The 27,743-nt window shown below is 39.8% G+C and overlaps 1 protein-coding gene across 3 annotated transcripts in view; it reads left to right on the top strand.

The window, feature by feature from the left end:
- Positions 1-27,743, top strand: part of NRP1 (neuropilin 1) — a 117,213-nt gene that overhangs the window by 51,448 nt on the left and 38,022 nt on the right. For all 3 annotated transcript variants that reach the window (XM_052805954.1, XM_052805943.1, XM_052805934.1), the window contains exons 5-7: positions 1,668-1,895; positions 9,548-9,703; positions 12,433-12,599. In XM_052805954.1, the coding sequence (XP_052661914.1) occupies positions 1,668-1,895; positions 9,548-9,703; positions 12,433-12,599 (551 nt within the window). The remainder of the gene's footprint in view (positions 1-1,667; positions 1,896-9,547; positions 9,704-12,432; positions 12,600-27,743) is intronic.

Genomic DNA, 27,743 nt, shown 5'->3' with positions numbered 1-27,743 from the left:
AGAATATAACCCTCCCATACATGACGAGGAGACAAGGGAATGACAGGGAGAGAAGAGAAATATCCGACTAACGTGTAAGGGGGGGATTTAATTATAGGCAAAATGTAATTTCCCAAATTGGAATGGGTCAGGTTACGTGAGCATTAATATCTACATCTTCCAAAATATGCCATGAAGTGTTCTGAATATTGATGTGATAGCTCAAGCATTTCCTATCAGTGTCTGTTGAAGGACAAAAATACCTGAACTGATTAAATTCAGTCAGACCTCTCTCTTGCATGCTGAATTTAGCTGGGATGTGGCCAGATCTGTGGGGGGTAATAATGTTTGGCACATTAACAAGGAAAACATTTTCTATGGTGAAATAAGAGTATTCATATATGCAACAAGCCAGACTGTTTTCCTTCAATGATCTGTGTTAAGCATTGGAAATCCTCTAAGGCTCCTGACTACAGTCTCTAAGGATGCTGGGCATCCTCATTCAAATTGAAACCTCATACACACTCATCCTCCAACACAGACCTGCCTGTTGCAACCAAAGTGTGTTGCCTGTGTCTTTCCTCTACTCCATGTCCGAAGACCTTCATCTGAGTCATCCTACTCAAACTCCCCAGGTCAGCTGCTATCCACCAATGCCCCAAATCCTGTAAAATACTTTGCATTAAATTCAGAATGTCAAAAGTCAGAGAGGGTTACCTATGCTGACCTCGTGGGAGGATGTGTGGGCAGTGCCTGCGGCTGACTTCTGAGCACACCTGCAGATGTGGGATCCACAGAGAGGATTCCTGAGGGACCTAAATAAAGGAGAAATGCGATCTGTCAACAAGAGAGGGACTCCAGTTTTAGTCCCCTGTATTCACAAAGGCAATTCCAGTGATCTGGCCTTTTATATCCTTGCATCGTTACTGCCACTCTCCTGCTCCGCCAAGAGCCCTGTTTGGAGCATCCCATTATGCCATGTTGGGGACATCGGGGAAAGCTGGTGTGTCAACATTGACATTAGGTGACTTCTAGCAACACTGCCTGTAATCACACAGTTTATCATGCCTGCACTAACAGCAACATTTTACTGGTGCACCTGTGTCAACACCACTCAGAATGAGTCACTCACCCTTGGTACATGTACGAATTACCTTTCACATTTAGTTTGTCAAGGAGGCATAGGTCACATCTGGCAGAGTTACTGAGTCAGTGCTCCAGGAATCTGAAACCACTACTCCCTCTACTGAATTCACTCACCCACTTTTGTAAAAAATTCTATTTCACCAATAAAAGCCTGTCAGACGTAAGATTTAAAGATTTGAGCTTGAAGGGGCTATAATTATTTCTCTAGGGCTCTGTCGAGATTTCTGCAGCTTAGACTTTCATTGTTCCCACATGACTTTGTATTTGTCATAATTTTTTCTAGAGCTGGTACAAGTTTTCATATTGTTCCATACAAATTGAAAATTGGAGATCAGACAGTATGTGCGAATTGCGTTTAAAACCTGACTATCAATAATAGGAACAAGCTGGGTGAATGATTAATGCAGCGATTAAAACGAGGTGTTTCATTGAAAAGCCACCTTTGCTGCTGGAGAGACAATACAACCTAATTTGTTTTCCAGCTAACTACTTTGCTTAGTAGCATAGTGTTAACCCAGGTGATTTTTCTCTTTCTCTTACAGGACCTGAATGTTCCAGAAACTTTACTGCATCAAGTGGAGTGATAAAGTCCCCCGGATTCCCTGAAAAATATCCCAATAGCCTTGAATGCACTTATATTATCTTTGCACCAAAGATGTCAGAGATTATACTGGAATTTGAAAGCTTTGAGCTAGAACCTGACTCAAATACTCCAGGGGGAGCATTCTGTCGCTACGACCGGTTGGAAATCTGGGATGGATTCCCTGATGGTAAGAGAAAAATGGACTGTGAAACACATAACCATTACTCTGTAGTGGGCTGCAGAAGGCATATTCTCATTTTTTTAAATGTCATAGTACAGAGGTCCTTGCTTGATTTATATGAAATGAGTTGAATTAAAAAGAAATGGGGAAAATGCTCTGTAAATTCATTCAGTAAAGCATATCACAGTGTGAATGATTTTTTTATGAAATATGTTTAATTTTGAACAGTTGGCTTGGGGGAAACCTCTGTTTTTAGAGGGAATATGTGATGGACCTCCTACGCTAAAATAAATTAAATATGAAGCCTCATAATCGGTCCCCAAACTTTCACAGCTAACACATTGTGCAAAAATTTCCAACAACTTGCGCAAACTGGACTTCAGGTACTAACCCTCCAGCTTGTGGAGGAACCGGGTTACAGACCAGCTGTCAAAGCAGAGAATTTCTTTGCCAGAGAAAACGTGGTGTCCATACAATTGAAATCATAGTGACTAAATGATTACCCAGGTCAGTAAACAGTCACTGAGTTATTCATTCCAGGTAGCTTTGGTGATTGGGCTCTGGTGTCTCTTCCAGCAGTATAAGCAAATCCAAATGTTTTATCTTAATTTGTTCATTTATAATCTCTGATTAGCTGGGTACATATGTCAGGGTGGGTGTGTTGGGTACCCTTCTGGAGCTTACTTCTCTGCCATCTCAGTAATTTTCCACTTAGCTGTTGACCACACTTGACCTTGTGCAAATTCACTAAGTGCATAGCTAGATATTAGCTAAGCCTATAGAGCCAGTGAGCCCTCATTTCACCCTCTGCCCAATCTCATATCCCTGTTTTACACTGAGACTGATGAAAAAAATAGCTGCATGATTTCTCTATTTTTTTCTTATATGGCAACGGGTCCGCAAGATCCAAGTCCCCTCTGGGTAGGGCAGCCATGTACCAGTTCTCCAAGGACCCCAACTCGATAGGCTGCAGCTCCAGCCTAAAAGGGACTGTTCAAGCTGAACACCTAACCTTACAGTGCCCAAATGCCTATACGAATTCTGCAAGGAGCTATGTAAAACTGATTGTTTGTGATGCCTTTTTCACTGTTTCTATGTATGGCACAAGCTGATAAAGAGAAGCATCTTGAAGCTGTCCTTTTTCTTCTTAATTTTGTAACTTGTAGGAAAACTCAACGGCTGAAGATTTATGTTGTTTGTGTTGGGCACTAATTACAGCTATTTCAGCTTTCCACTGATGTGATAACCCACATTAATAGATATTTTCTTTGCTCTTATGAACAGCAGTGGCAGTTCCTACAAACTGTTAATCCTACATTAATATTTCATTTAAGTGAAAACATGTAACTTAAGGAACATATTTTAATAACACATTTAAACTTGCCTTTTTTCCTGGCTAAATCCCCAATATAATTTTAATTAAAGCTTTTATTGATGTTGCAGTAAATAGGTATGTGCTTTTTAATGTAGATTTGTTTTTTCTTTTTGTTTTATGCTTAATGGATTTATCATGACTCTTTTCAATACACTCCAATAAATAGTGAAGAAAGAGCCATAACAGTAGCTGAAAGACTATTTAGTATTTAATGCCTCAATTAGGAAAACAGTATTGTAACACTACAATAATGATGTCTGGAACATTTAATAATAGGTTTATTTGTACATAGGCCAAATCTGTCCAAGCTGAATTCCTGTAGAACTTGCATTCAAACTGACATGTGAAAAGATGATCCAATCCATCAATTTATGTGTAATATTACCAAAAAGAAATGCATTATTGTTAGTGTCAGAGGGTTTCAAAGCGGTAATTTCCTGGTTCAAGAAAGTGACTGAGCCGTACTGAAGAGCAATTAACAACAGGCATTATCAGCCTTCCAATTCCCTCACAAACTGTCTAAACCCAAAATGATCCTGACATCCAATAAGAGTGTTTACATGTTTGTAAATATTCAACTGAATTTGTACACTAGAAAGAAATGTTTTCTTAGACACAAACTGTTGGAGGTTGCGGCAGTTGTAGGGAAATGTTTGGTGCATCATTTCACTGTAGGACGATCCTTAGCCAGCAGTCAGTCTCTCTTGGTTAACTTAACACTACAAAGGCAGAGAGAATGTGATTGCTTCTCTATAAATGCATCACAGGATGAGTCCCTGGGAGGGAGAAGTATTATTTCAACCAAAGAGCAAAGCTGACACAGGAAACCACTGGTATGACCTGGCCATAAACTGAAGATAGAAATTAAAAGTTTCTAGATATCAAAAAGAGAGTATCCAGATAATCTTGGGGGAAAAAAGAGAAAAAAAAAAGAGAGAAAGGAAGGCAAAATAAATCTAACTTGCATCCACATGGAAGTAGTAAATTTTTGAAAAATATTAGACAGTATGGTTTCCTTTCATGAAGGGAGGCTCACCCAGGGTGAGTCTTTCAGCCATTTGTCCATTTCCCTTTAGTCCGTGAAAAAATATTCTAAAGCTACCTCTACACTATTAACTAAAACAGGGCTAAGGAATGCTTGTGTGTACTTAATTGCTGGCATACTCCCTCGCACTATTTTAGCCCACGTCGGTTTGCCCTTTCCCAAGCAATTCCTAAGCAGAGTTTGGAGGACAGCGAAAGCCGTAGGTCATTCCCAACAGGCACATTGGACACAGCCATCCTGCTTCAGAGGGAAGAGCCCTATGGGAGCGAGCTGTGTCACACTGTTAGTCTGGTCCCAGGAACAGTCCCTGACCACTGGCTGCAGGTCCAGAGGCTGGTCCCTGGCCTGGTCTACTTAGTGATATAGACATAGCTGTAAAAATGGAAGCTATTTTGCTTTGTTACACTGCATTGCTGCTCACATGCCCAGTAGTGTTAGAGGTTAAAGCTGCCATTGCACCGCACTCATAAACATGACGTAGAAGGATTTTCTAGATGTTTAGAAAAAATGTATATCCTTCAGTTCAAATCCCTTGCTCCACAGCAACACAGCTGTGGTTCACCAGCATGATGGCAGTTCTTTAATAGGACACAGAGAACAGTTCAATGGAAAATAGTTGTGGCCGCAACCAGGGCAGAATTAGATGGACAGCCCCCTGAACATGCTGCCTTCACCCAACTCTGGAAACTGGGCATCAGCGTTTGAGCCAGGCACTGTCAGTCCCTCTGTTCTCAGCAGGGAACAGCACCCCACTTTGATCTGTCGCAGACACCTACTTTAGGGTGCAGTTAATGGACCTCTGGAGATTCTTATCTCATTGACTGTACTGAGAGCTATGGCTCACTAACTCAGACGGAAACTTTAGATACCTAAGTTAGAGCAGATGAAACCCAACATAAGTGAAAAATGTTTTCACTGTAGAATTTGATCAGCTACAGTCACTAGAGATCAGCAGGAAATGAATATGCTGTTTTCTACAGTTGTGATTTTTTTTTCCTTACTTCCTCAAAAAAGCAAAACAAAAAGAGAAATGTTCTCTTAAACAAATTTTCACAATGATGTTTAAAAGGATATGTCAAAATCAGTATGCTTCCATTTACATTTTCCTTCTACGTAATTGCCGGGTTTTCTGATGGAAAACAATTTTCTGTTAGACAATTTGCCAGCAGCTATAACAGTCATTCACAAAGACGTTAATCGTGAAATGCTCTGTCACAATCATGGAGCCCTCAGCCTACCTGGTTGTCCTTTTAGTGGATTAAATCTGGCAAGTGCTGAGTACTTGTGTCTTGATTCTGCAAAACATGTGCTTATCCTTGAAGCATGTGAGCAGTTAGATTGACTTCAAAAAGAATTCACCAAGGACACTTATGGATCTGAAGTTAAACACTGGTGTAAGTGTTTTGCTGGTTCAGGAGGGGAATGGTAGGCATTCAGGAATGCCTCAAACCTGGCATTTTGTTTCTGTGTAACTGCATGCCAAGGGCACCCTTTGGTCTCTTTAAAACAAAGCAATAAGTGAAACAAAACCTGTTGGAGAATATTCAGGAACTACAGGTCTACATTATAAATATTGTGCAGAAAATGGACCGTGGTTTGAAGGAGATAACAGGTAGAGTTAGAGCAGGAGAGTGAGTAGATCATAGAATAGAAATCTGTGATTTTGCATGAATAAACTAGACTCCAAAAATATCTTTGCCCAAGGCACAAATATACCTCAGCCTGCCTTGGCTGAGAAAAGTCCATTGATGATTTTGAAGAAAAATAGCCCACTCTAAACGAGGACTAGCTTAAGTGATGAATTGCACGTATTCATCACGCAGCTCTCTTTGAAGCTCTATAGATTGTCTACTAGGGGCTCAAAAGTAATTTTAAAAAGTTTACATATGGCTTGAGAACCACAGGCTAAGTATTGCTGCTTCGGTCAATACCACAAGAGCTTCCACTGAATTACAGAGCAAAACAGACTGCTTTACTTCAGTCTTTAACATCAGTGCAAATGAAGGTTGCCATTAATCTAAGTGTGTTTCTCCTCTGTTGTGGTTGCTTTCTACGCTCTTGTGAGAAGCTATTAAGATACAAGAGCATACACAAGCTTAGTGTAGGTTAATAGTGGACTGTGAGGATGGGATTCATTTTTCAGTTCTTTTCTCTTTAGCATCCTAAATTGTGTGCAAATGTTTTGTCAATAGCAATCATACTGCTGTGAAAATACTGTCCACAGCACACCAGCATATTTTGAAAGACCAGCTTTAAAATTCAGTAAAATGGCTAGTTAACATGACATTTCTTTTAATATTTTAGAAGTCTGATATACTATATTTCCTTGCTTGTGTTTTGTTGGGGGTTTTTTAACTGAATTCCAAAAGCTAAGATTTCAACTGGATGGGCAAATGTGTATTTCAAAAAGTCTCAAAATTTCCTGATACCGATAATCTTTGTCCAGAAGGGCGAACACTAGAAAGAAAAGATTTAATAAGGATAAGGTTTCTATTTAGTCTTAAATCACCAGCCATATTCTATATGTTCCGCACTCAGATCTGTAAACCTTCAAACATACATATTAAGAATAATCAAGGACTTATTCAAGTTCTAAAATTAGATTCTGCATTTTGGGAAAAGCTTGCAAAACAGGTTTCTTAGTTGCCCCTCCATCTTTTAACCTGAAAGATACCCAGTTTTCCACTATATCATACTATGCTGGTGGAAAGAGGAGCCAAGGTCCCAGAAATAGCTACAGCATGGGCAGTCAAATGAAGTAGCTGGCTCACTGAAATGTCTTTGTTCTGTGGGTAATGTAGAAGTGTTCTTCACTGAGGACATTTCCAGGTGACTTATATTTGGAGTCAGCCTTCCTGGAGGATGCTCACAAAGCACCATGATGGTCTACAGGTAGAGGTTGCAAAGAGCTTTCTGGGCCTAATGACTTTTCAGCACCTGCCGCCCTAAAATTCCCATTTGGAACTGTATATGGTCTGTTATGAAAGCCCATCTCGGTTCGTAAGGAAGGGTCAGGAAGATGGTAAAAAAAAAGCAGTAGCATCGTCTACCTAAGCAGACAGCAGTATCATCCCCCGAATGATTGCTCAGATGGTGTTCCCCACACAGCATTTATTTGATGTGGTGACACCTGAAACATTTGATAATTTATTGTCGTTCAACAGTTTTCAAGACTTGAATGGAAAAAAGGAGAACTTTATGTTAGCTATTTATGTAAGAATAAGAATCTCTATTTCATCCAGCTCTGCTTAGATCAATACCATATTAGCTCAGTAGGCTAAGGTTTACATGTTGTGCAAAAGAATTCAAGACCTCTTTGTGTCATATTCTGCAAGTTTTTGGCTCTTGCATCCACATAGCTAGCAAAGGGAACAGTACTGTGACAGCAGGGCCAATCTGTAGAAGACTGAAATGCAGAATCACTAAATATGTCTTAAAAATTATAAACCAGTGAGTCATGGGGAATCTTAAAGCCTGTCTGCTTTAAACAAAGTTCTCTTCTGTTTGTCATTTCAAAGAGGCTTCCCTACAGGAAATGGGAGGAGGGAGGCTCAGAGTGCCATAACATGGTGGCCTTATCCTCCTTATTTTCTTGCAGTTCAGAGCAGCATCAACTGCTATAATGTTGAAAGCCATCATGGGAAAGAGCAGGATCAGAGCTGTTTGCACATAGAAAATGCAAAAGCAAAAAAAAAAAAAACCACCACCAAATCTGCAGCAATTGGAGTGGGGGCATTATTTTGTGGTTTTAAAAAGCCACTAATAGTAACAGTCTAAAACAACTTTCTCACTCCAAATAATAAAACTGTAAAGCTTTAATGTTTTCTAGTATGAGGAAGAATTCAACTCATATCCTCTATAGGGTGTTTCATTCTATCAATACTGCATTGAACAATCCTGGTGGAAAGGGGCTGAACTGGCAGGTATTTTAAATGCCATGGGATTGCCAAGGCAACTGAAGACTAACTATGGCCAGAATATGGATAGAAAAGCACATGCTGGCAGCAAGAGCTATAACATCTGAGCCCCGTCTTTCTGGCAACTCTAGGGCCTCACAGAAATGTGTAGCTTACATAATAAAGTTATTCCAAGCTGGAATTGTTTTACTTGCTGGAAAATGCCAATAAATGACTACAAAATTATGTTAGCTAAGGATTTTCTTTGAACTGTGAATAATTAGGATATATAAACATATTCTGTTTTAAACTGAAAGTGATATGGACTTCCTAGAGAAATGACAAGGTGTTAATTTAAGCCTGGAAAGCCAGTGGTGTAAGCATTAGAATGACATCTTATGATTATTTTCATGATTGACTCCATGGATAGGTTTCAGCATTATCTTTTCATATTGTTTGTAAGCACAGACGTACCACTATTCAACAACCTAGGGACCTATCTGTAGGGAATGCTCAAGTGCTAGAAGGCCACATATGTTGGTTGCAAATTGAGTAGCTTAATTAAGGAAAAAGATTATCTCACTGCACAGGAAATCCAGAAAAATATCAGGAATTGGTTTATACATTATTAACACTGAGAGAGATCATGTATGTGTGTATGTGTGTGTGTTCTGTGACTGGAGATATACTTAAGAAATCCTTGCTCTTTTGAAAGGATTAAGATATTCCTCTTGAATTCTTTTACAGTATTCTTTAATATCGAGCATATGGGCAAAAGATCTGTGAGGGTGTGCTGAAAGGCTAAATAGCAGGGCATAAAGAGTCATTGGTCATAGTCACAACATGAGTGCAAAAATGTTTTTCTAAGTTCACTATAAAATTAACAGATTATTTGCAGTACTGAGCTTAAAACCTGGAAGGTGCTGTTTGAACTTCTATTCCCAGAGCATCTTGTAGACTGGGTGGGCAAATCAGGCCATTCAGATGTCCTTGTCATAAAATAGGTGCTTCAATCACACTTTGGAAAATACTTCAGGTGTTTTGTACATATAATTTTGTGCATTGTTGCCCTCTCTGCACACTTTAAAGGACACTTTTTAAAATCCTGGTTCTTTACATTTTCAGAGGTTTATGGAGTGCTATCTGGAACATTTTAGAAGTAGGATTACTGGGGTAGGATAAGCAATTTATTGTTCACCACTAAGTTATTGATGAGATTGTGATTTTGAACTGTTGTAGAGGTTCACTATTTCCTGCTGAGGGACTCTCTTCAGAAGGCTATTGTAGTGGCATCTATTGTAGTAGAACTGGTAGTTTACTATTATATCCTGTCTCTTTGCAGTTGGCCCGCACATAGGGCGTTATTGTGGGCAAAACAACCCAGGACGTGTCCGGTCTTCGACAGGGATCCTTTCAATGGTATTTTACACTGACAGTGCAATAGCAAAAGAGGGATTCTCAGCAAACTACAGCGTGTCGCAGAGCAGTGTATCAGAAGGTCAGTATTTATCTATCCTGCAGAGCTTCTTGGAAAATATTCTGTTATGTCTTCTTGCACACCAGGTGTTGCATAAAACTTTAAAGAAACCTTAAATAAATAAGATGGTGGGGAAGGGTTGGTTCTGTCTTGCTTTTTTCTTTTTTTTTTTTTTTAAAGAACAGCTGCCCTTTGAAAAGCAGTGCAAGAAGCAGAATTCTCCTTACAGTTTTATTCCACATTATTGCCAGGAAGTTCGGGTAATTATTGTGAAAAACTGTGCTGACCAAGGAAACGCAGGAATACAGAGCAATTGAACACTTGCATTAAAACAATGAAACATGAACAATGAATGCACTACCCCAAGCCTTCTTTTATCACATGGAATAAGCTTTGATGATTGATTTGTTGAATAAAAAGAACCCATTTAATACATGTGCTCTTGTTAAACCATTTCATAAGCTATCTAAGCTTTGTTCTCTGTCTCGTATTTTTTTCCCAGTTGCCTCATTTTCATGCTTACCCTTTGGACGGAGAATGAAATGAAGTGAGGGAGATGCAGGAAAATAACAGGCTGTGTTACACCATGTCCTTGCAGATTTCCTTGCTTTCCTCAATGATAAAACACACACTTTAAATCATACTCTCTCTCCTTTCTGCAACTTACTGGGTTTTGAGCAGATTTATCCAGATTTGATGTACCTGTTTAGAAGGAACAGAAGAAAAATGAGCAAACTGAAATTATCTCCATTACTCCCCACCTCTCTTCCTACCCTTGCCTCTTTAATAGCTTTCTTGTACATGCATAACCAGTAAGAGGGAATGGCACATACCCAGCCTCTGTGGATGGGAAGCACTCTCCTCTGTCTCTGTCAGACTGTATCTCCAGTTAGTTTGGCTTCTCCTTATGTAGGTGCTGTTCCTACCCTGTCATTAACTAGCACAGGCAACTTGGGTCCCCATGTTCATCTCCTCCACAGTTATCTCTACCTGGGCTGTAGAGGCATCATCACACTGGAGCCAGAATTAATAATATCTGCTATGCTGGGATGTCTTCAGCTCTTTTAAACACAGGACAACAGAACAGGAGAAGTTAGTGTGTGTGAAAACCCTTTTGGATGATAAGAGGAAACATTTTCTATGATTCAGGCCTGGACAGAGGAGTGATTCTTCTCGTTTAATTTCCGCCACCCTTGCTCTTTGTGTTTTCAATACAGAGAGGGTCACCTCCAGAAGACAACACAGCCCACATATCTCAGCCATGTAAGATGCCCCCAGGAGGTACTTGTCCCTCTCAGCAGACCACAGGGAAAGCTCGCATGTCTAGATCAAACTGGACACCTACTTTTTAGATATTTTAATATGAGTCCCACCTACCATGTCTTGCATTCTTTGTAGTGGCTTAGGGCTCTCCTTCTGATTCCAAGCAGAAGTTAATTTACTTTGAGTCTTACCCTAATGTAGTTCAGCTTCAATACTTCACCCAAGGCCCCTAATAAGTTGAAGCAGCACAGAAATGGGGGAAAGGGTGGTACGCCGCGGGAAATGCAGTTTGGCAGCAAGTTTGATAATTCGGTTATGGGCACCCTAACTACAACTCCTGTGAGGTACTGTGAGAGGATTTCTGAATAGAAGTTTCTGGATCCCAGATAAAAGATTTAAACTTTTTTTTTTCAGAATATTTTAATTTTCATTGAAAAATCAGAACTTTGCTTATTAAAAGCTCAGGATCCACCCCTCTGTTAGAGATACATCAGCTCCAGAGAAGGTATGATAAAAAGGAGTATGTACTCATATGTCAGGGCCTCCACTTCACACGCTGGTATTTTAATTTAAACTGCTAATGAAGGAATGAATTATATTTATGTACTATGAAGTCCCTGCACAGAACCATAAGCACATGTTATTTTCTCCTGCCCTTGCAATGGGGTTGGTAAACTTCTGACAGGGGGATGCATGAGCATCTGGGTGTCAGGATCCGTCTAAAGCCACCGGCCTCTCTTGCTTCGGTGGGGGTTGGAGCCTTTATTTTTGAAGAGTGAAGGAAGAATTTAGTCTCCATGCCCTATCATGCTTTGAACTCAATATAGTGACTAGGGCGTCAATTGATTCTAAATTACCTAGGTAATTTTTGTGTCAACAAAAAGAGATTGAATGGACATGATCAACTCATTTAAAATACAGCACGTTATGGACGACGTGGTAATTCCCTTAGGTCAATAATTTTCTGGCCTGGATTCAAATTTTGTCAATCTTTTCTTTCCAGTGTCCAGGATGCAAGGAGGATGCCTAGAACTTTAATAATATTTTTAAAACATTTTATACTTTTTGTACTGGAGTAAATAGTTTTAAAATAAAATTATTTTATACAGTCATCTGGTTTGTCTTTCCTGGCTTTGTGCATAATTATGAGTTGAACATACGTTGTTTTATATTATGAATCCACAGAAGTGCCTGTGCTACCCTAGAAAAGAGAATTCTATTGTCCTATATTGAAATGGCTACAATGCTGGGCTAAAAATATTTGTATAGCATTATTATTGCAGGAATTGCCATGGCAACTCAAATGACAGTATTAAGAATGACACCATAAGCCCAGTACTGCCTCACTTAAAGTTGCTAAAGAATTCAAAGTCACATAAAAATAAATTCTTTAGATATTCATATTCAAAGCAGGAAAACGTTCTTATTATTCAAAGTCTAAATCAAAAAGCTGACCATAATAATGATGGTAATTTATTTTTCTTCAGATTTCCAGTGCATGGAACCACTGGGCATGGAGTCAGGAGAAATTCACTCTGATCAAATCACTGTCTCCTCCCAGTACAGCGCTATCTGGTCTTCAGAAAGGTCCCGGCTAAATTACCCTGAGAATGGATGGACCCCAGGGGAAGATTCCATTAGAGAATGGATACAGGTAAAAAGATAATGTTTTAAAGATATTATTAATAATACTCTGTGGAGTTTATCAAATGTGGAGAATGCAAAAGAAAGAAAAAAAATAACACAGTAAAGTATTTCTACATAATCTACGAATCATTGCAAGTGAATAGCTCACATTCCCTATTAGACACACAAAAAAAGACTGACTCCCAAAGGTATAAAAAAAGAAAAGGTCAGGAAGATTAATTCTTCTGCTTCCCACGTCTATTGTTTTTTCAGTCTTCTGGGCACAAATAACAGAGATTTTGGTTTAGTGGAAAAGTCAATATTAGTTTAACATGCACTTAAAGTGGAATGTCCCAGTAAACTGAGCATGTGCTATGTCTCTAGCTGATTACAGTTAAGCATTAATACAGCATGGTGTTTTCATGCACTCAGATTTCACCTCAGAAGACCTATGTCCATTCTAGAATGTCACACATGAAATAAGTTCAGTGGTGTCTGTCTAGTGGCTATTCTTCCACATCCTTAAACACAACATTCATTAGCAAGATTGGCTGCCTCAGCTTTGCTCTGTTAATACAGGAGAAATTATGCAAACATTTGTTGCCACAAAGAGACTCCTTGAGGTCAGTCAGTCTACTTGGGCTTGTTGCTTGCTATTTGTTATCAGGTCCATAGCTTAATGGTGCATGTTTCCTGAGCAGGTTATAATTATTCATATGAATTCCTGTATACAAATAACCTATACTAGCAGGCAAGTATTAATATCGTTAGGTGAAAAAACCACTGATTTATCTTAAGTGTTGGTTGACTTACACTTCTTAGTTGTAACCTAGATTCTATTTCTGTTGGCAAAAGCTAAGAGAAAGGCTTGCACATATTAGATCAATATTACTTCCACATATTAGATCAATATTACTAATATTGAAAACTTGTTCATATATTTGAAAGATTCCTCCTGCTTCTGTTGTTTTCTATAAGAAATTACTAACTGACATATAAAAACAATGCCTTATTAGCTATCCATACGAATGTTCACATTGGTGTTTCCTGTGAGGTTTGCTGTCTGCAAGAAAGCTTAAAAATATGTTGAGTAGCAGTTAGTGAAGGGAAGAAAGAGGGGGAAATCTTTCATTTCTGATCCTTGACACACAATGGGACTCTCAGGTGTCCTGCTTAGGGGCCCCTACACATCCCGAGCTCTTGGAAACTTGGTAATCATGTATGATGGACCTAACCAGACTTCAGAGCGGCAAAAAAAATCTGTTGATCCTTTTTCCTTACTTAGGAATAAATGCTAAAATCTCCCCAGCCTTATCTAAGTGCAAGGCTTGTTATTAATCATTGCCACTTGCAATCCATGGAATGCACATGGAAAAGGGGTGGAATGCATCAGAATCAAATTCCATGTGTTTCATCTGGTCAGAGGGCTGCCACTTTTTCTTTATTTCCTTCTTTTCTGCTGTCACTTACGCATTTATGACTGGATAATCAAAACAAGAGAGCTAGTCAAATCTCATTCATGTGTTGTGTGTGCTTATTAACTTTATTAAGTTATGATGACTACGTACATATATAGAGAGAGCTTAATCCTTTCACTTAGAACTAGATCTTTCTGAGAAAAATTTTCAACGGACTTTTTTTAACCATTAACTTTCTTAATAATAAACACATAACAGAATCCAAGCTACTCTGGGGTTTATGCTTAAAACAGCTCGGAGTACTTCAGGCCTCCTGCCCATGAACTTCTCAGCCTCCTTTGCCTTCTGCCATAAACCACTGAGCATAATTTTTAGCATCTTTACACTGCCTCCAGCTACCACATCAGCCAAGAAGTTGGTGGTTCTTTGGATGCTGTACTGCTCACGCTCATGCCACGGCTCTCACCTGCTTCACCCAGCCCCCGGTTTGGAACCATTTCCCTGAGCAGTCTTGGCCTGGTGTATCTCCTCCACTGCCCAGGGCCCCTGTGGAGGCACTGGCACCCCCAAGGCAGACTTCACAACAGAGCAACTAGGCTGTAGCAGCCTTCGCTGCAGAGCTGGGTCTTGTTTGCAAGACTGAGCCTACAAAGTCTTGCTTGAAGATTCATTGCATTCAATAGGTGTGCTTAACACGTGTCGCAGAGGAGCTGTTAATCATTTCTACCACTCAACCTACGTAGCAGAAGCAACCAAGCTAGGCTGGAGATTGAGTATGCCATCCCCTGGCTTTTCACAAGGTACAACGGTTTAACTCATCTTTGGTTCCATTTGTATCAGGAGGATATTAATTCTTATACTTATTTATTATGGTTTAATTCAATACTAACATTGTTAATTCAGACTTCCAAATGTGTTCTAAATGCTTTCCTGTTAAACTTAGTTGACAATCTTGAGATGGGTGCTAAGCGCTTCAGACCATCAGGCACTTCAATAGCAGGGTCCTTGCACATGTGAACTGCCATCTTCTACAAAGGCTCGATGCCACTGGCAATAAGCACATGTTGCAAGTCTGTATCTGGATAAAATATTGAAATCCCATGTTTCCTCTGTACAAATATCCCCAGGAACAGATGTTCATCTCCGTAAGAGTTTACAGACAAACAACCAAGGACATGCAACTAATAAAATACTCTGAAATTACCCGCTGAAAAAAAATCATAATATTTTATAAAAGGAGGAAGACATTGTATATGAAGGACTGAGGTCACTTTGTTCTGTTTTGTTTTGTATGCTATTGTAAACTAGTCATGTGAAGTATTTGCTTTTGAGCAGTAGAGTGTAAATGGATTTTTGTTGTACAGTGCAAGAACTCTAGAAAATCTTCAACAGCAAAAAACAGTCTGAAGGATACAGCAATGCTGAACTTGGAACTTTCAAAGTGAAAATTTCTGCCTATGTGCCCTTGTCTGAGAGACAAAGATTTTGTGTATATCAGTATTCATTAATCTTTTCACAATTGCGGGTTTCCATACCTGCACACACACTGCAGCTGGTTAAGTAGTGATGTCTGCCTTCCGACTGCTAATATGCATATGCAACTACATCATATATATGAGATATGTACAATCCATACATGGGCAAAGCAGCTTGAAAATTCAGCTCCAAATACTAATTTCCTTAGTGTATCATTTTTTTATATAGGGGAAATATTTTAGTTCTCCTTTCCTTTCCTTTTACCCCTCCTTTCAAGGTTAATGTTTTTGCTAAAACAAAAGAAACAGAAAACCTCAGTTAAGTATCAGCAAAGGGAGATTGGTATCTATAGAGGACGTCTAGAGGGCATGCGATATGATTGTCTCCATTGAGGTGTTGACGTCTTTTGGACCATTTCGCTGAAAAGAATTAAGAAAATAGTGTTGGCTTGTTGTTAGTAATGGATTTGCATGAATTCCATCTGTGGATGTGGAACCCATTCTTTGGTGAAAAAACTAGATTGCTCCTTTGTGGCTGACAAGGTACTAACTCCCGAGTTCATCTGAGTGCCACCTGCTTGCCGGGCTCTGCTAAGTGAAAGTTGCCTGTCCGTTCCTTTCCTTAATTGTTTGGAAATCAATGTCGAAGCTTAGATTCGAAATATCCATAGCACAGTCACACCATAAGTCTGCACAGTACTATCTCCATTTTATTTTTACCCTCAAACACACTTTTGAAAATTGCTCAACTACCTTGAGATTTTGGAGTGACTCTATAATCAGAAACAGAGTCACTCCAGATTGAATTTCTTTTTTAAAAACACATTAATAAAGTCTGTGGATTTTCTAATATGAATGCAATAAAGATATGCATGAGGCAAGACCTGCCAAAAATAAGCATGAAGTTAGTTTATTGTCATATGGGACGTTATTAACTCCTCAACCTTAAGCTCAGCCTACCTGTTTATTACACTTACATTTCACACACTCGATTGCCCTTCAGTGTGAAATAGCATAATTTAAAATAAAAAATAAAAACAGGTCTTTAATCTAATCAAGAGCAGGGAACTGCCATTGCAACGTAAGTCATTGTCCCTCATTAAGGTATCCTTTCACAGGAAAAATAGTATAGTGTTTCCATTTCTGTAATCCGAACAACAAACATGTTAATAGGTATCAATTACCAGCCAGTTTCAGTACTTAGAACCAGTAAGAAGGCCAGTGCGAGGGTTTCACATCTGGTTTCAGTGAAACTGTTCCTGTCTGTGGTATTTAAAATTTAAAGAACTCCTGTTATTGTGCAATTGGGAATCCTAGGGGAGTACAATGTTAATGAAATCCATAACATGCAGGGATTTTATGATTGCATTTTCAAGGCATTCCTTCAAAAGGGACAACTGATTTCTGCCATGGCAGCAGTAATTGTGTTTTTACAGAGTAGATTTAACGTTTGCATTTAAGAACGGCAGTTAGGTTTACACTCATCTGAAAAAGTAACATGCGAAATCTTTATATTTAGGGAACATTTTGCATCTTGTTTCCGAAACCTTTGAGCAGAAGCCACGGGCCGCTGTGCATAGCAAGCCCTTGCACCTCAGGGGCGACCCAGTGGGTCACGGCCGGCAGCCCCCCAGGGCAGCGCAGGAGCGAGGGAAGCTCCAGGAGGAGTGCCCGGCCGGATAGCTGCCATCAGCTAAAGACACTTGAGACCCACGTGTGTGTGGTTTTGAAGGGAGACTGATTGCCTGTTACCAGGGTCACTGGGAACCTGTGCTATCATCAATCCTTATAATGGCGTGGGTTTTCAAACCCACAAGGAGCAACACCTTCTGGGTACTTTTACTGCAGAATCTGTATGTTTTCTATCAAAACGTTTCTTCTAATGCATATAACACAAATCTGTACACTCCCGCCAAGCTGGATGATTGTTTCTGGGTGGCACAATTTTTCTCTCATCCTGTAACTCTGAGCTAGACCTCCAGCTTGTCCAGAAAGCAAAGCATGTTTGTTAGTAGCACAAGATCTTCAGTTCATATTATGGCTGGGGTTGGACAAACTATAAATCCAGCTTTAAGAATCCTAGTATCAGATCAAAACTTTGCAGCCATAAACCAAAAAGCACTACTCTGGTATAAACACACTCTGCCAGTTCAAATTTGTTCAAAAAAGGTTAACAGGAGGTTAACATAAATAGACGTTATACTCTGCATTGGGTACTATCTGTCATTCTGCAGCTGACATAAAGCCATTCACTAAGATGAACTCCCTATTGTGTGTTCTGGCTAATATGACATAAATGGCTAATCCAGCCCAAATTTGTGCTGCTGGGTTTCTCAGCAGGGCACAGATCTGGTACGATGTGGAAACGGACGGAGTCAGAGGTTGGCACAGGGAGCAGGTCTGGTCACTCCCTCTGGCCTCTGCCTGCCTGCCTCCACCTCGTCCCCCACCCATCTGTTCGGCACCGACGACTCTTGCAGAGTAATTTTCTAGACCCCTAGACCGGTCAGCCCTAGGAATATCAACTGATCTGGTGCAAAATTCTTCCTCTGCATCTTGCAGCATTTAGGGATCTGGAGAAAGGCCAGAGAGAGGCAAGAATAGGCCTCCTCAAAAAGCAACCTGGGAGATCCCCCTCGCCTCCACTGATTGAAATATCAGTTGTTTATTTAACACTAACTCTCCCGTGCAAGGAAAATATACTTCCATTGATTTAAAACACTTCTATGTATACACTACTTCACCAGAGTGAGAGGGACCTCTGAGGTGGAATTTTCCTTCCACATTTGTCTTCATTCCTTTACATTTGCGGTAACCTACGTTCTTCATTATTTGCTCCTTTGTAAGAGAAACCCAGGAGCATGCATCGCTGATGTGAACTGGTATATAGATTAGTACAGATTTATTCCTGTAGCACTTCTGAAAATAATTGCAGTTCATCATTTGGTGTCTTGACCTTTCATCTGTGTCATAGCTTATTTCCTTATCAGGTATTCACTTAAAAATATAGTCAGTATTTATATATGCTGCTGCACAGCACATTTGTTTCATTAACAGGTTTATTCTTACATCAGGCAGCTGTTTAGGTTGACTTTACCGAGCAAGCTTATCTAAGTATTTCACATGAAAGCTCAAGGAAGTGCAAGTCAACAATGCCTGTTATTTTTATTCTTATTATTTCTGTTTCTTTTGGAGGTTGCAGTGAAGTGCATAATATTACTGCATAGAATAACATGAAACTTGGGAAACCTCAACCTCCCAGTTCTCCTAGTCTTTGAAGGACTGACTGAGAGCTGAAGTTCAGAGGCTTTGTGGCGGGGCTTGCCCATCATTAGGGAGCACACTGACATGAAAGCACAAAAACTGCCAGTCCTTTGTCTTCTCTACCACTTTAGAATACAAGTCATGTATTTGGTTCACGTCATTTTACAGTTCATAACTGCACTCCAGAAATTACAAAAAGCAGAGTTAGCTTTGTGTGGAAAAGTGCTACAGTTATCTTATGGTCTTAACATACTTTGCACATGGCAAAGAATGACAAAAGAATATTCCTTTCTGGAAATCACAGCCAGTACAGACTGTGACACAGCGCAGAACCAGGGTTAATTGACCCAGCAGGATACATTCGTACCTTTATTTACTGTGACATGGGAATAAATGGTAGAGTTTCACAAAGGCAAGTACTGAAGTTAGACAAGAGGGAGAGGGAGAAATAAAAGGGCCCTACAAAGTATGAAGGTTTTTTTGATTATTCAAAGTGCTTTAAGAGCTATTTTAGTACCAGAAAGTTCCCAGCCATAGATTTATCACTCTGGGGAGGCTGAAGGGATGCTCAGAGAACTGTGCAAAACCATTGGCAGCCTTATTGCTCCAGAAGTGCAGGTGCAAAATGCAGTTTAGAAGAAAATCCTCTCTACCTCCCTCTGACATGTTTCAGCATCAGCCCTAATACAGAGTGGAGTCCGGCATGGCTTCAAGTGATGCTGCGCGCAACATATGGAGGAGCAGCAGAAGCGGAGCCCCTCCGAGCCTCCACTACCAGCCTAATCATTATAATAGTTGCAGTTCTTTCAGGGGAACCATTATGCGGAGATCCGAGTAGTTTGTATATAACTCTGTAATTACTTATGCATCCACTTCCCAGTCCAGCCCTACATCCCCTCAACGGCTGCAAGACAGATGGCCATGTAGAGCTGAGACAGTGAATTAAAAATGTGTCCAGCAAAAGCACTGATTCAGCATCTACTAAAATAATTTTGTAAATTTATCTCACTTTCACTAGTTGGTTCCAGGAGGGAAAGAAATTAAAACCTTTAAATATGTTTTTAAACTAAACACCACAGGTTTTTTTAAATCACATCATTTTCTTCTACTTTCTTTCACAGAAATTAAAGCCACTTAAAAAACTCTGTACAAAATCATTCTTCTCTCTCTTTTTTTTTTTCCGGTTCACGTGTTTGGCTTGACTCAAAACGTTTGTTATTGTTTGCTGGTTTTGAAACTGCCATCAAGCCAAAAAATCAGTTGTTTGTGCCATTCTGCTTGGTAGGGGAGCTCTCTCCCAGATGGCTTGCAGACCCTGTGGGGGCTGAGGCAGCCTCGCCCACCCAGCTACCAGGCACTGCAACACATCTGCTCCACCGCAGCCAGGACTTTCTGCAGATGTGAAGGAAGGTATCTCGGAAGGAGATTTTTCTGAGTCCAGCAGAAATAAATTAATCTACAAGACTAGGCAGGTGTCAAACGGCGGGTGAGGTAGAGCTCAAGGCTAGAAGTTAAGTGACTGAGGGTAGTGGCTAGAAATACAGCCTTGGGTAGGAACGCACAGCTGAGGCATGTTATAATAAGCAGAGTTGTTACTGAGCTAAAGGTCTCTGTTCTCACGGGGCCGACCCCTGGTTGGAGATGATAGGTGTACTGCTGAGTGCTTTGCAGAGACGATTGTGCATTTTTATTCACTCTTTCCACACCTGCACAGTAGTATGAAGCTGAAGAGTTCATGAGTCCTATGGGCCCTTCCCCATCCCAGCATCCATGCTCCAGTTTTTCTGTTCCTGAGCTATTATTTGCCTCCCGTCCTTGTATCATCCTGCTTGTCTGTCCCAGTTTAATTCTGTTCTGCCCATTAGGTGACATTTTCACAGCAGTAGCAAAACAGGTAAAGTGGGAGGATAAATGAGATTTCTTCCAAGAGGTAAATACCTGGCCTTCAGAAAGCAATTTGTCTTCTTCCCACAAAAAAAAGAAAAGAAAAAAAAAAAAAAAAAAGAAGGTATATTTCAACAAGGAAGTACTTCCATTTTTGCTTTACCTCTAACGTTTTCTTTCAAGGTTTTAAAAACTCTTTAAAAAGGCATCAGAGTAAACTCCATAGCTGTCTGATAAACAAAACCTGCTAGCAGAGAACACACAGTTGACCAAACATTAAGCTGAGGTTCGGTTCTTCTGTTTTCAGGAACAACTGGCTTCTCATCAGAGAAGCACTGTTTACCCATAACTTCCACCAACTAGCTGTGCCTATCTAGTCTGGTCTTTCTCTTCATTTCAGCCTCCTGTGTTGAACACTTTGGGCCAAAATAATTTCTGGTGTTGATCCTCTGAAGCTGCTGAAAACATCATTTTGTCCTATCACATATAAAACCAGGGCGTATTTTAACTGGTCATATTTAGGTTATAGATTATGTTAATATAGACTAAGGTGGCTTTCAGCCTTAACAGAGACAGGAGCAGGCTATTCCATTGCAAATACTATTAAACTCAAGCTATGGGCTGAAAGGCTGACATAACACAGAATAACTTTTAAATGCTCTTATCAGGCCATAAAAATTAACTGTCCATAGGAGTGTTCCCTCCTTTCATGATATGCTTAATTAAGAAAATATATCCTGTGTTTATTTTAAAAAGCCACAGCACTTAGAAATCAAGCTTTGCTCTTTACATAGCTGGAGGTAGAGCAACTTTTAGAGAGGCAGAGTGGGGTTATACACAAACCTGGCACCATTATGTGGCCAAAGAAACCCTAGAAGTGAAATCCCCACGGCTGGAGTTTGAGCAGGCTTTGTTAAGAGAAGGGCAGAGCTGGGGGCAGCCAGTCTCCCTGGTTTGCTTTAGCACCAGGGGGGAAGTTGTCTCGGTAGTCACTGGCCTCCACTATCCTTTCTGCTGTCCCCCTTCCAGCACAGGACAAGAGCACCGCTCTCAGCAGCAGATCTTCCAAATCACAACCTTGGAAGTATTTCCTCTATACCGGTGCATTTCCTCAGAGCTATGAGGGACATACCAAGGAAAAAGCAAGATTATCTTTGCATGTATAGTCTTTATCTCTTGTTTTTCACCATACATTTACAGTACCCTCACCACACCACCTAACTGCAGCTACCTGACATTTTTCTAGAAAGTAGCAGAAACTCATGTTTTAAAAAAACAGTGACTTGCTTGGTGACCCAGTCGTAAATTAAAATCATCATACACAATGTGTATGAAATAGAAAATCGAATTTTGGTGCAACAAAACTGACAGTTCCATTTAACAGAGAATAAGTGAATGCAGACTCCTGTGGATGACTGACTGATTTAAAGAGACTGTGCCGATTTTCCAAGATGAGAAAGCTGATCACAAGAAAATACATATATTTCTATGTGACACAGGTTATACACCTATTCCAATTGCCAGTGAAATTAGGCTTAAAAAATATTAAATCTTAGACACTGGCACTTTTTCCTCATTTTGTTGGTATTTTTTATAGAAAGCCCAAAGCCTGAACTTTCAAAAATATCTAAGTATAGCGAATTCCAGTGATTTTAGGGGAACTCACTCCGAACACAGTGATTGCACAGTCAGATCTATCTACACCATCAACATGTGCTGTCTGAGACAGTAGAGGTTTAATTCTACATAGTATATCATCCCCTCACTTAACAGCTTCCTACCCAATTAGCATAGGTATGCTGCGAAACAGGAAGAAGCAGAGGTTATTTCTGTGTGTTTACGCATGTGTAATATTGTACTTACATTCAAAATACCAAAATGTATTACAACTCAAGCCCTTCTGCCTGTACCCTCTGATTTTAACAGGACAGCAGCTGGCAAAAAAAAGCAACAGAAGAACTTTATAGACAAAATTCAGTGTTTTCCACCCAAAGCCCAGTTATTCGCATGTGAAGCAGTCTGATAGAGAAGCTTTGGATTACTTGTTTCCCATTTGTGCATTAGTTGCTCAGTACACTTAGGGGAAAAAAAGTCCTACAATTATGTCCTTCTCTCAGAAAAGAGTGGTTCTGCAAGTATTGCTATAGAGTTTCCCTTTTCTATAGTTTCTAACACAAACTGGGGAAGGTTACATTCAAACTGCACTAAATAGTTGTCTTCATTCCAGATCAGAGGATTAAGCTCAGGTTTAAAATTAAATGTAAATTACAAATAAGTATTCAGAAAACGTTAATTAAAAGTATTACGTTCCTGACTCATTTATTGCTCAGCAAGGGTTCCTAAGTATCTTAGCTGGAGAAAGGGGCCATTCACATTCCTCCTTTTTTGACCAAGTCATTGTACATGTCTTAGGTTATCCATTTGCAAGTTAATGTAGTGCCGAAGCAAAGGTTTTCATTTTAAAGAAGTAATATTTCACAGCAAGATATGCTTCTGCAAGATGTAAAACAATCTTTTTCTAAAGCACTGGGAGTTAATCAGCCTTTCTCTTCATTGCTACAGAGAGGGTTCGAATGGCATAAGATGCTGATTACTTAGATCCCAGAGTCTATAGAATCCCAATACGATTACATTTTCCTCCCTTTGTTATCAGAGTTTATTGTATCTTGGTGTTCAGGTTTTAAGTAGTTTTCAAGTAAAAAAAATAAATTAAGAAGAAGGTATTTTCTGAGTCTTCTGAATAACGATCATGTCACACCAGAGCACCACATGAATGCTTAAGGTGGAGCTTGCAAATGACTAGCAGAAGGATCATTCCCTATCACCGCATGTGCACTGGATGCATTTCATACGATATAGTGAGCCCATTTCAGGGGAGCATTGCATTGCCCTTGCTTTTAAACCAAACTCCTTCAAAGACTCACACTAAAAATATCACACAGAGCTAATGTGTACCAGTGGCAGTGCTTCTCCCGGCCCACTCGCAGAATTTCTCTTTCACATTTGATCTTTATAGTTTCCATACTGGAGCGATTTGGTTTGCTGAATTCTGGAAATGTCTCAAGTTGAAATGCTAGTGTATTAACCTGCTGTACTGAGTCTCTTTTGTTTCTCTTTGCTAGAGTGCTGCTTGCCAATTTTTACAACTACAGCAGATTTTACTATTCAAACAGAACCAGATGGAACACCAGTTCAAAGAACATGTCAGAATTAAATATTTCTTTTTTAATTAGTTGCTTCTGATTTATGCAAAAAAAAATTAACATAAGAGTGGGAGAATGTGCCATGAATCCAGATGCAACACAGCCCACACAAGCATTATCTTTCCTCTGTCAGAGACACAGAGGCCTTTTCTTTCATTTTTTTCTTGTCTTTTCTTTTTTCCTTTTGTTTCTGGATTTCATTTTTCTTACACTTTCTGCATCTTTTCCTTCCCCATAATGATGACTGAAGTTCTCTTATGTTCATCAGTCATACTTTTTCATCATTATCTTAAATTTTCTCTTGTAGAAACTGGCTGATCTGCTTCTAAAAAAAATTACTGTACTCAATACTGCAACCCCAGCATCAGTATCTCAATGTGATAACATCCTTTGAGTCCGTTTGTTTTCAGTTGGGGGAATCTTTACACTTGCATTTTTTTCTGCTGCAGAAAAGGATTTGGGAAGAAGGTGAATGTTGTGAGGAATATTTCAACTGCTGGAGAAAGTTCAGTTCCTTTTTGCTGTCAAGCATTCCTATTTCTCTGACATGAATGTTTGCTCATCTTCTATTTCATGCCTTCCCATTTTTGCCAAGTCACATAAGCATCAGTTCAGTAAACTATACTGACTGAGGACAGTTGTTAGGCACAGACTAGAAGCTGAGCATGTGATTAGCTGCTTTCTGTTCTGGGGCTTTTAGGATGTTGCTGTCAAGGTCAATGAGAAAGACTTCAGTGACTCAGAAGAGATCTTACTAACGGCAAAATTTTTTCCCTACTTCCTTTATGGAGCTGCCAGAAATATCACTGAGAATTTTGCACAAAGATCAGAGGTGGTTTGCAGCCTTAACTATTTTCACTTCAACCCAGGATGAATATTTGCACCCTGTCATTAATCAAGGAGTTGTGGTCGTTTCAAGGATGAAGACTTTTGGAAGTAATTTTCCAACCAAGTTAATTAGAATATTTTCAGAGTTTCTACTAGAACCTGTGCCATTTTTACTTAGCATTATAATCTCCTTTACTTAAAGCTCAATAAATAAAGGAATTAAGTAATAGTTGTGTATACATCATGGGAGAGCATGATTGATCAAATCAACAGCAACACCTAATAAAAAAGATCAACTCTTGCTTAATTAAATATTTGACAGAATAGTGAAGCATCACAACAGTTAATCTGACTCAGAGCACTGTATGCTATCTAGGGAAATGACACAGTTCTCTAAAAATATTTACTTTGGTATGGTGTGTCAAGTGATGGATTATACAGCTTTTCAAGCCACAAGAGATGCCCACAACAAAAAGCTTCCTGTTGTTAATCAAACTCCAGCACTTTGTCCTTTATTTTCTCAGGCTGTTGAACAGACCTACAGTAGGACTGTTAAAAGCTGGTAAAACTGCTCCCTTGCTACAGCTCCCACAATGACTGTATTTTATTTAGCAAGACAGATTTTCATTCTGAAAATAAGGTCTTCCATACTATGACATGGTTATGTATGATGACAGGAAGCAGCAATATTAATTTCAAGTCTTGTATGTTGTGTGTTGTTCTTTCTCTAGTAGTTTGCTAAGATTTGCTACATGATACATTGTGCAGAGCTAAATATTATTCTTTTTCCTTCTCCTTAACTGGTCTCTAATAAAATGCCACCCCTTGCATATCTATGTCTTAAAAACATGTCGCCCACCCACATTTTTTGGAGACGGTAAGACAGCAATAAAAGTATTTTTCCTGGATGCTAAAAGATATTGCAGAATAAATAGGGAGGAAGTAATTCATATGTAGAAACAGCTAGCGTCTTGCAATATGCTCTCACAGGAAAGAAACTGATTTTAGAAGTAGGAACAACTGGGGCTTTTTTTACACGAACATTTCTCTCCTGGAAAAAAATACACACTTGGGATGTTCCTCATTTCTTGTAAGTTAGGGGCCCATTCCTATAGGCAAGTCTGCTCCCAGTCTTGTACTTACGAATAAAGTCAGTCACATTGCAGCACAGGCAATTATCAAAGGCTGTGTTTTTGGATAAGGCCCTAAGGCATCATTTTCCAAGAGAGATATGCTTTTTAATCTGAATGAAAGTGAACAAAATTTGAAAAAAGAACTAGCAACATACTGCAGTTAGTCAAAGCTGAAACTCTGGCCACGGAAATGAAATGTCAAGATTTCAGGTTTGGAGACAGCTGCCTATCTCAGATCACAGCCTTACAGCATGCAATAACTTACAGAATCGCTTGCATCCTCCAAAATAAATACCAGATGTTTGTTTATCGTATGTGCAGAAAGTTAAATGTCAAATAATTGCAGGGAAATGCATTTGATGTTCATATTCAAAAGTACTGTATTTCATCACCACCTCCCTCCACAGTTCATTTTAACGTGAAACACAAGTTCTTGAAACAAAAAGGACAAGAAGGCCAAAACAAAAAGCTAGTTGTTAAAAATTTGTATTACTATCTCAGCTGGAGGAGACTGGATCTGAGGAAAATGGGTTACCTCTGGTCATGCTAACACTTGGAGACCTCTGTGGAGAGGACATACTAAGTTCACTGGAAATTACACAGGCAGTTGGACTCCATAAGCATAAGCCTCCAAAAAGCATAAGAATTTCCTATCTGGTGACACAGCTGTACTAGAGCTACTGCCCTCTGCAATGACTCCTCTGGATAACATGGTACAGCTGTGTCTTACCACAGCTACGTTTTGATACCTTCAGGTTCCAGTTGTTAATAGCAGTTGATATGCTTGAACCTCAACTCTGAGCAGTCCCTGTGACATTTAGAATGTGTATTTTATGCACAATTCTGCATTTTACAGAAGGTAAAGTTTCAAAAGACACTGGAAAGAAAACAAAATACATCACAAAGTGATTAATGAAGGTGAGCTTAACAGCCCCTTAAGATGTGTCATGCAGTTGCCAAGGTAGTCTTCTACATAATTTATTTCTATCACCTTTCTTAGAGAAGAAGATTGGTACATTTAGAGCTTGATTTACAAACATACTTTGGCACCACAGAGGGGTGCTCAGTGTTGCAATCCTGTTTGTATGCACCTGGAGAGGAGCAGTTCCTCTCCAGAGGCCGCTGCAGAGAACTGTCAAAAGGGAGGAAAATGTTTTAAGCGCTCTCTCTCCCGGACCTCCGCACTGACACAGAGTTAGCACTAAAAATTCCAGCCCTTCCGCTTCTCTGCTGCTTAGCCCCACCTTTCTTGTTTGCACTGCTCCTTTCTCACAAAACACTGATGAAGAAAGGTTATTCTTTTTTCCTCTATCCGCCTATGAGCAAACACCCGCTGGCATACGGCAGGTCTGGGGTTACAGCTTGCTTTTGCAAGGGGTTTAAAGCTGTGGCACGCAGCTGAACACTTGAGCCATCAGCCTCCAGACACTCCAGGAGACGACTGCTGTTGACATAGTTCCAGTTTTCAAGAAGCACGTAAAGACTTTCTGATCCAGAGAGAGCACATCTATGTGAAAAGATGTTCTCCCTAACAAGAGATGCCTCCCTCCTCCTGTACTGTATTACACAGTTACTGGAGCCAGGAGTGCTAATGAGGTTGCCTCTTCCCCACCTATAGGCAATAAATTAGAGGTCATCTCAGAATCTCTCTCTCTCCCAGTGAGCTCTTTACTTCTGGCAGGAGAATTTCTGCCTGCCTTTTGAATTCTGCCAGGTTTTAGGCATGAAGGTAGATGTCTACATCCTTTGTGTGTTTAGGACTTAGTTCTGGGCAGTGAGACAGATGCTGTAGGATCTTCAGTGCCCCGGGAGTTAAGGGGGAGCACTGAATACCAACATTTGGGACCAAGCAAAATCTGGGGGCCTGAAGTTCTTTGATGAGACAAGCCTGAGTCGCCTGAATGGTCAGTGACTGGTAGCTGTAATTGTTAGCTCAGGTATGAGCTAATCAAACCTTCCCCTAAAAC

This window comes from Harpia harpyja, chromosome 1, assembly GCF_026419915.1.
Source record: "Harpia harpyja isolate bHarHar1 chromosome 1, bHarHar1 primary haplotype, whole genome shotgun sequence".
Taxonomy (NCBI): Eukaryota; Metazoa; Chordata; class Aves; order Accipitriformes; family Accipitridae; genus Harpia; species Harpia harpyja.
This window is presented reverse-complemented; position numbering and strand designations above follow the sequence as displayed.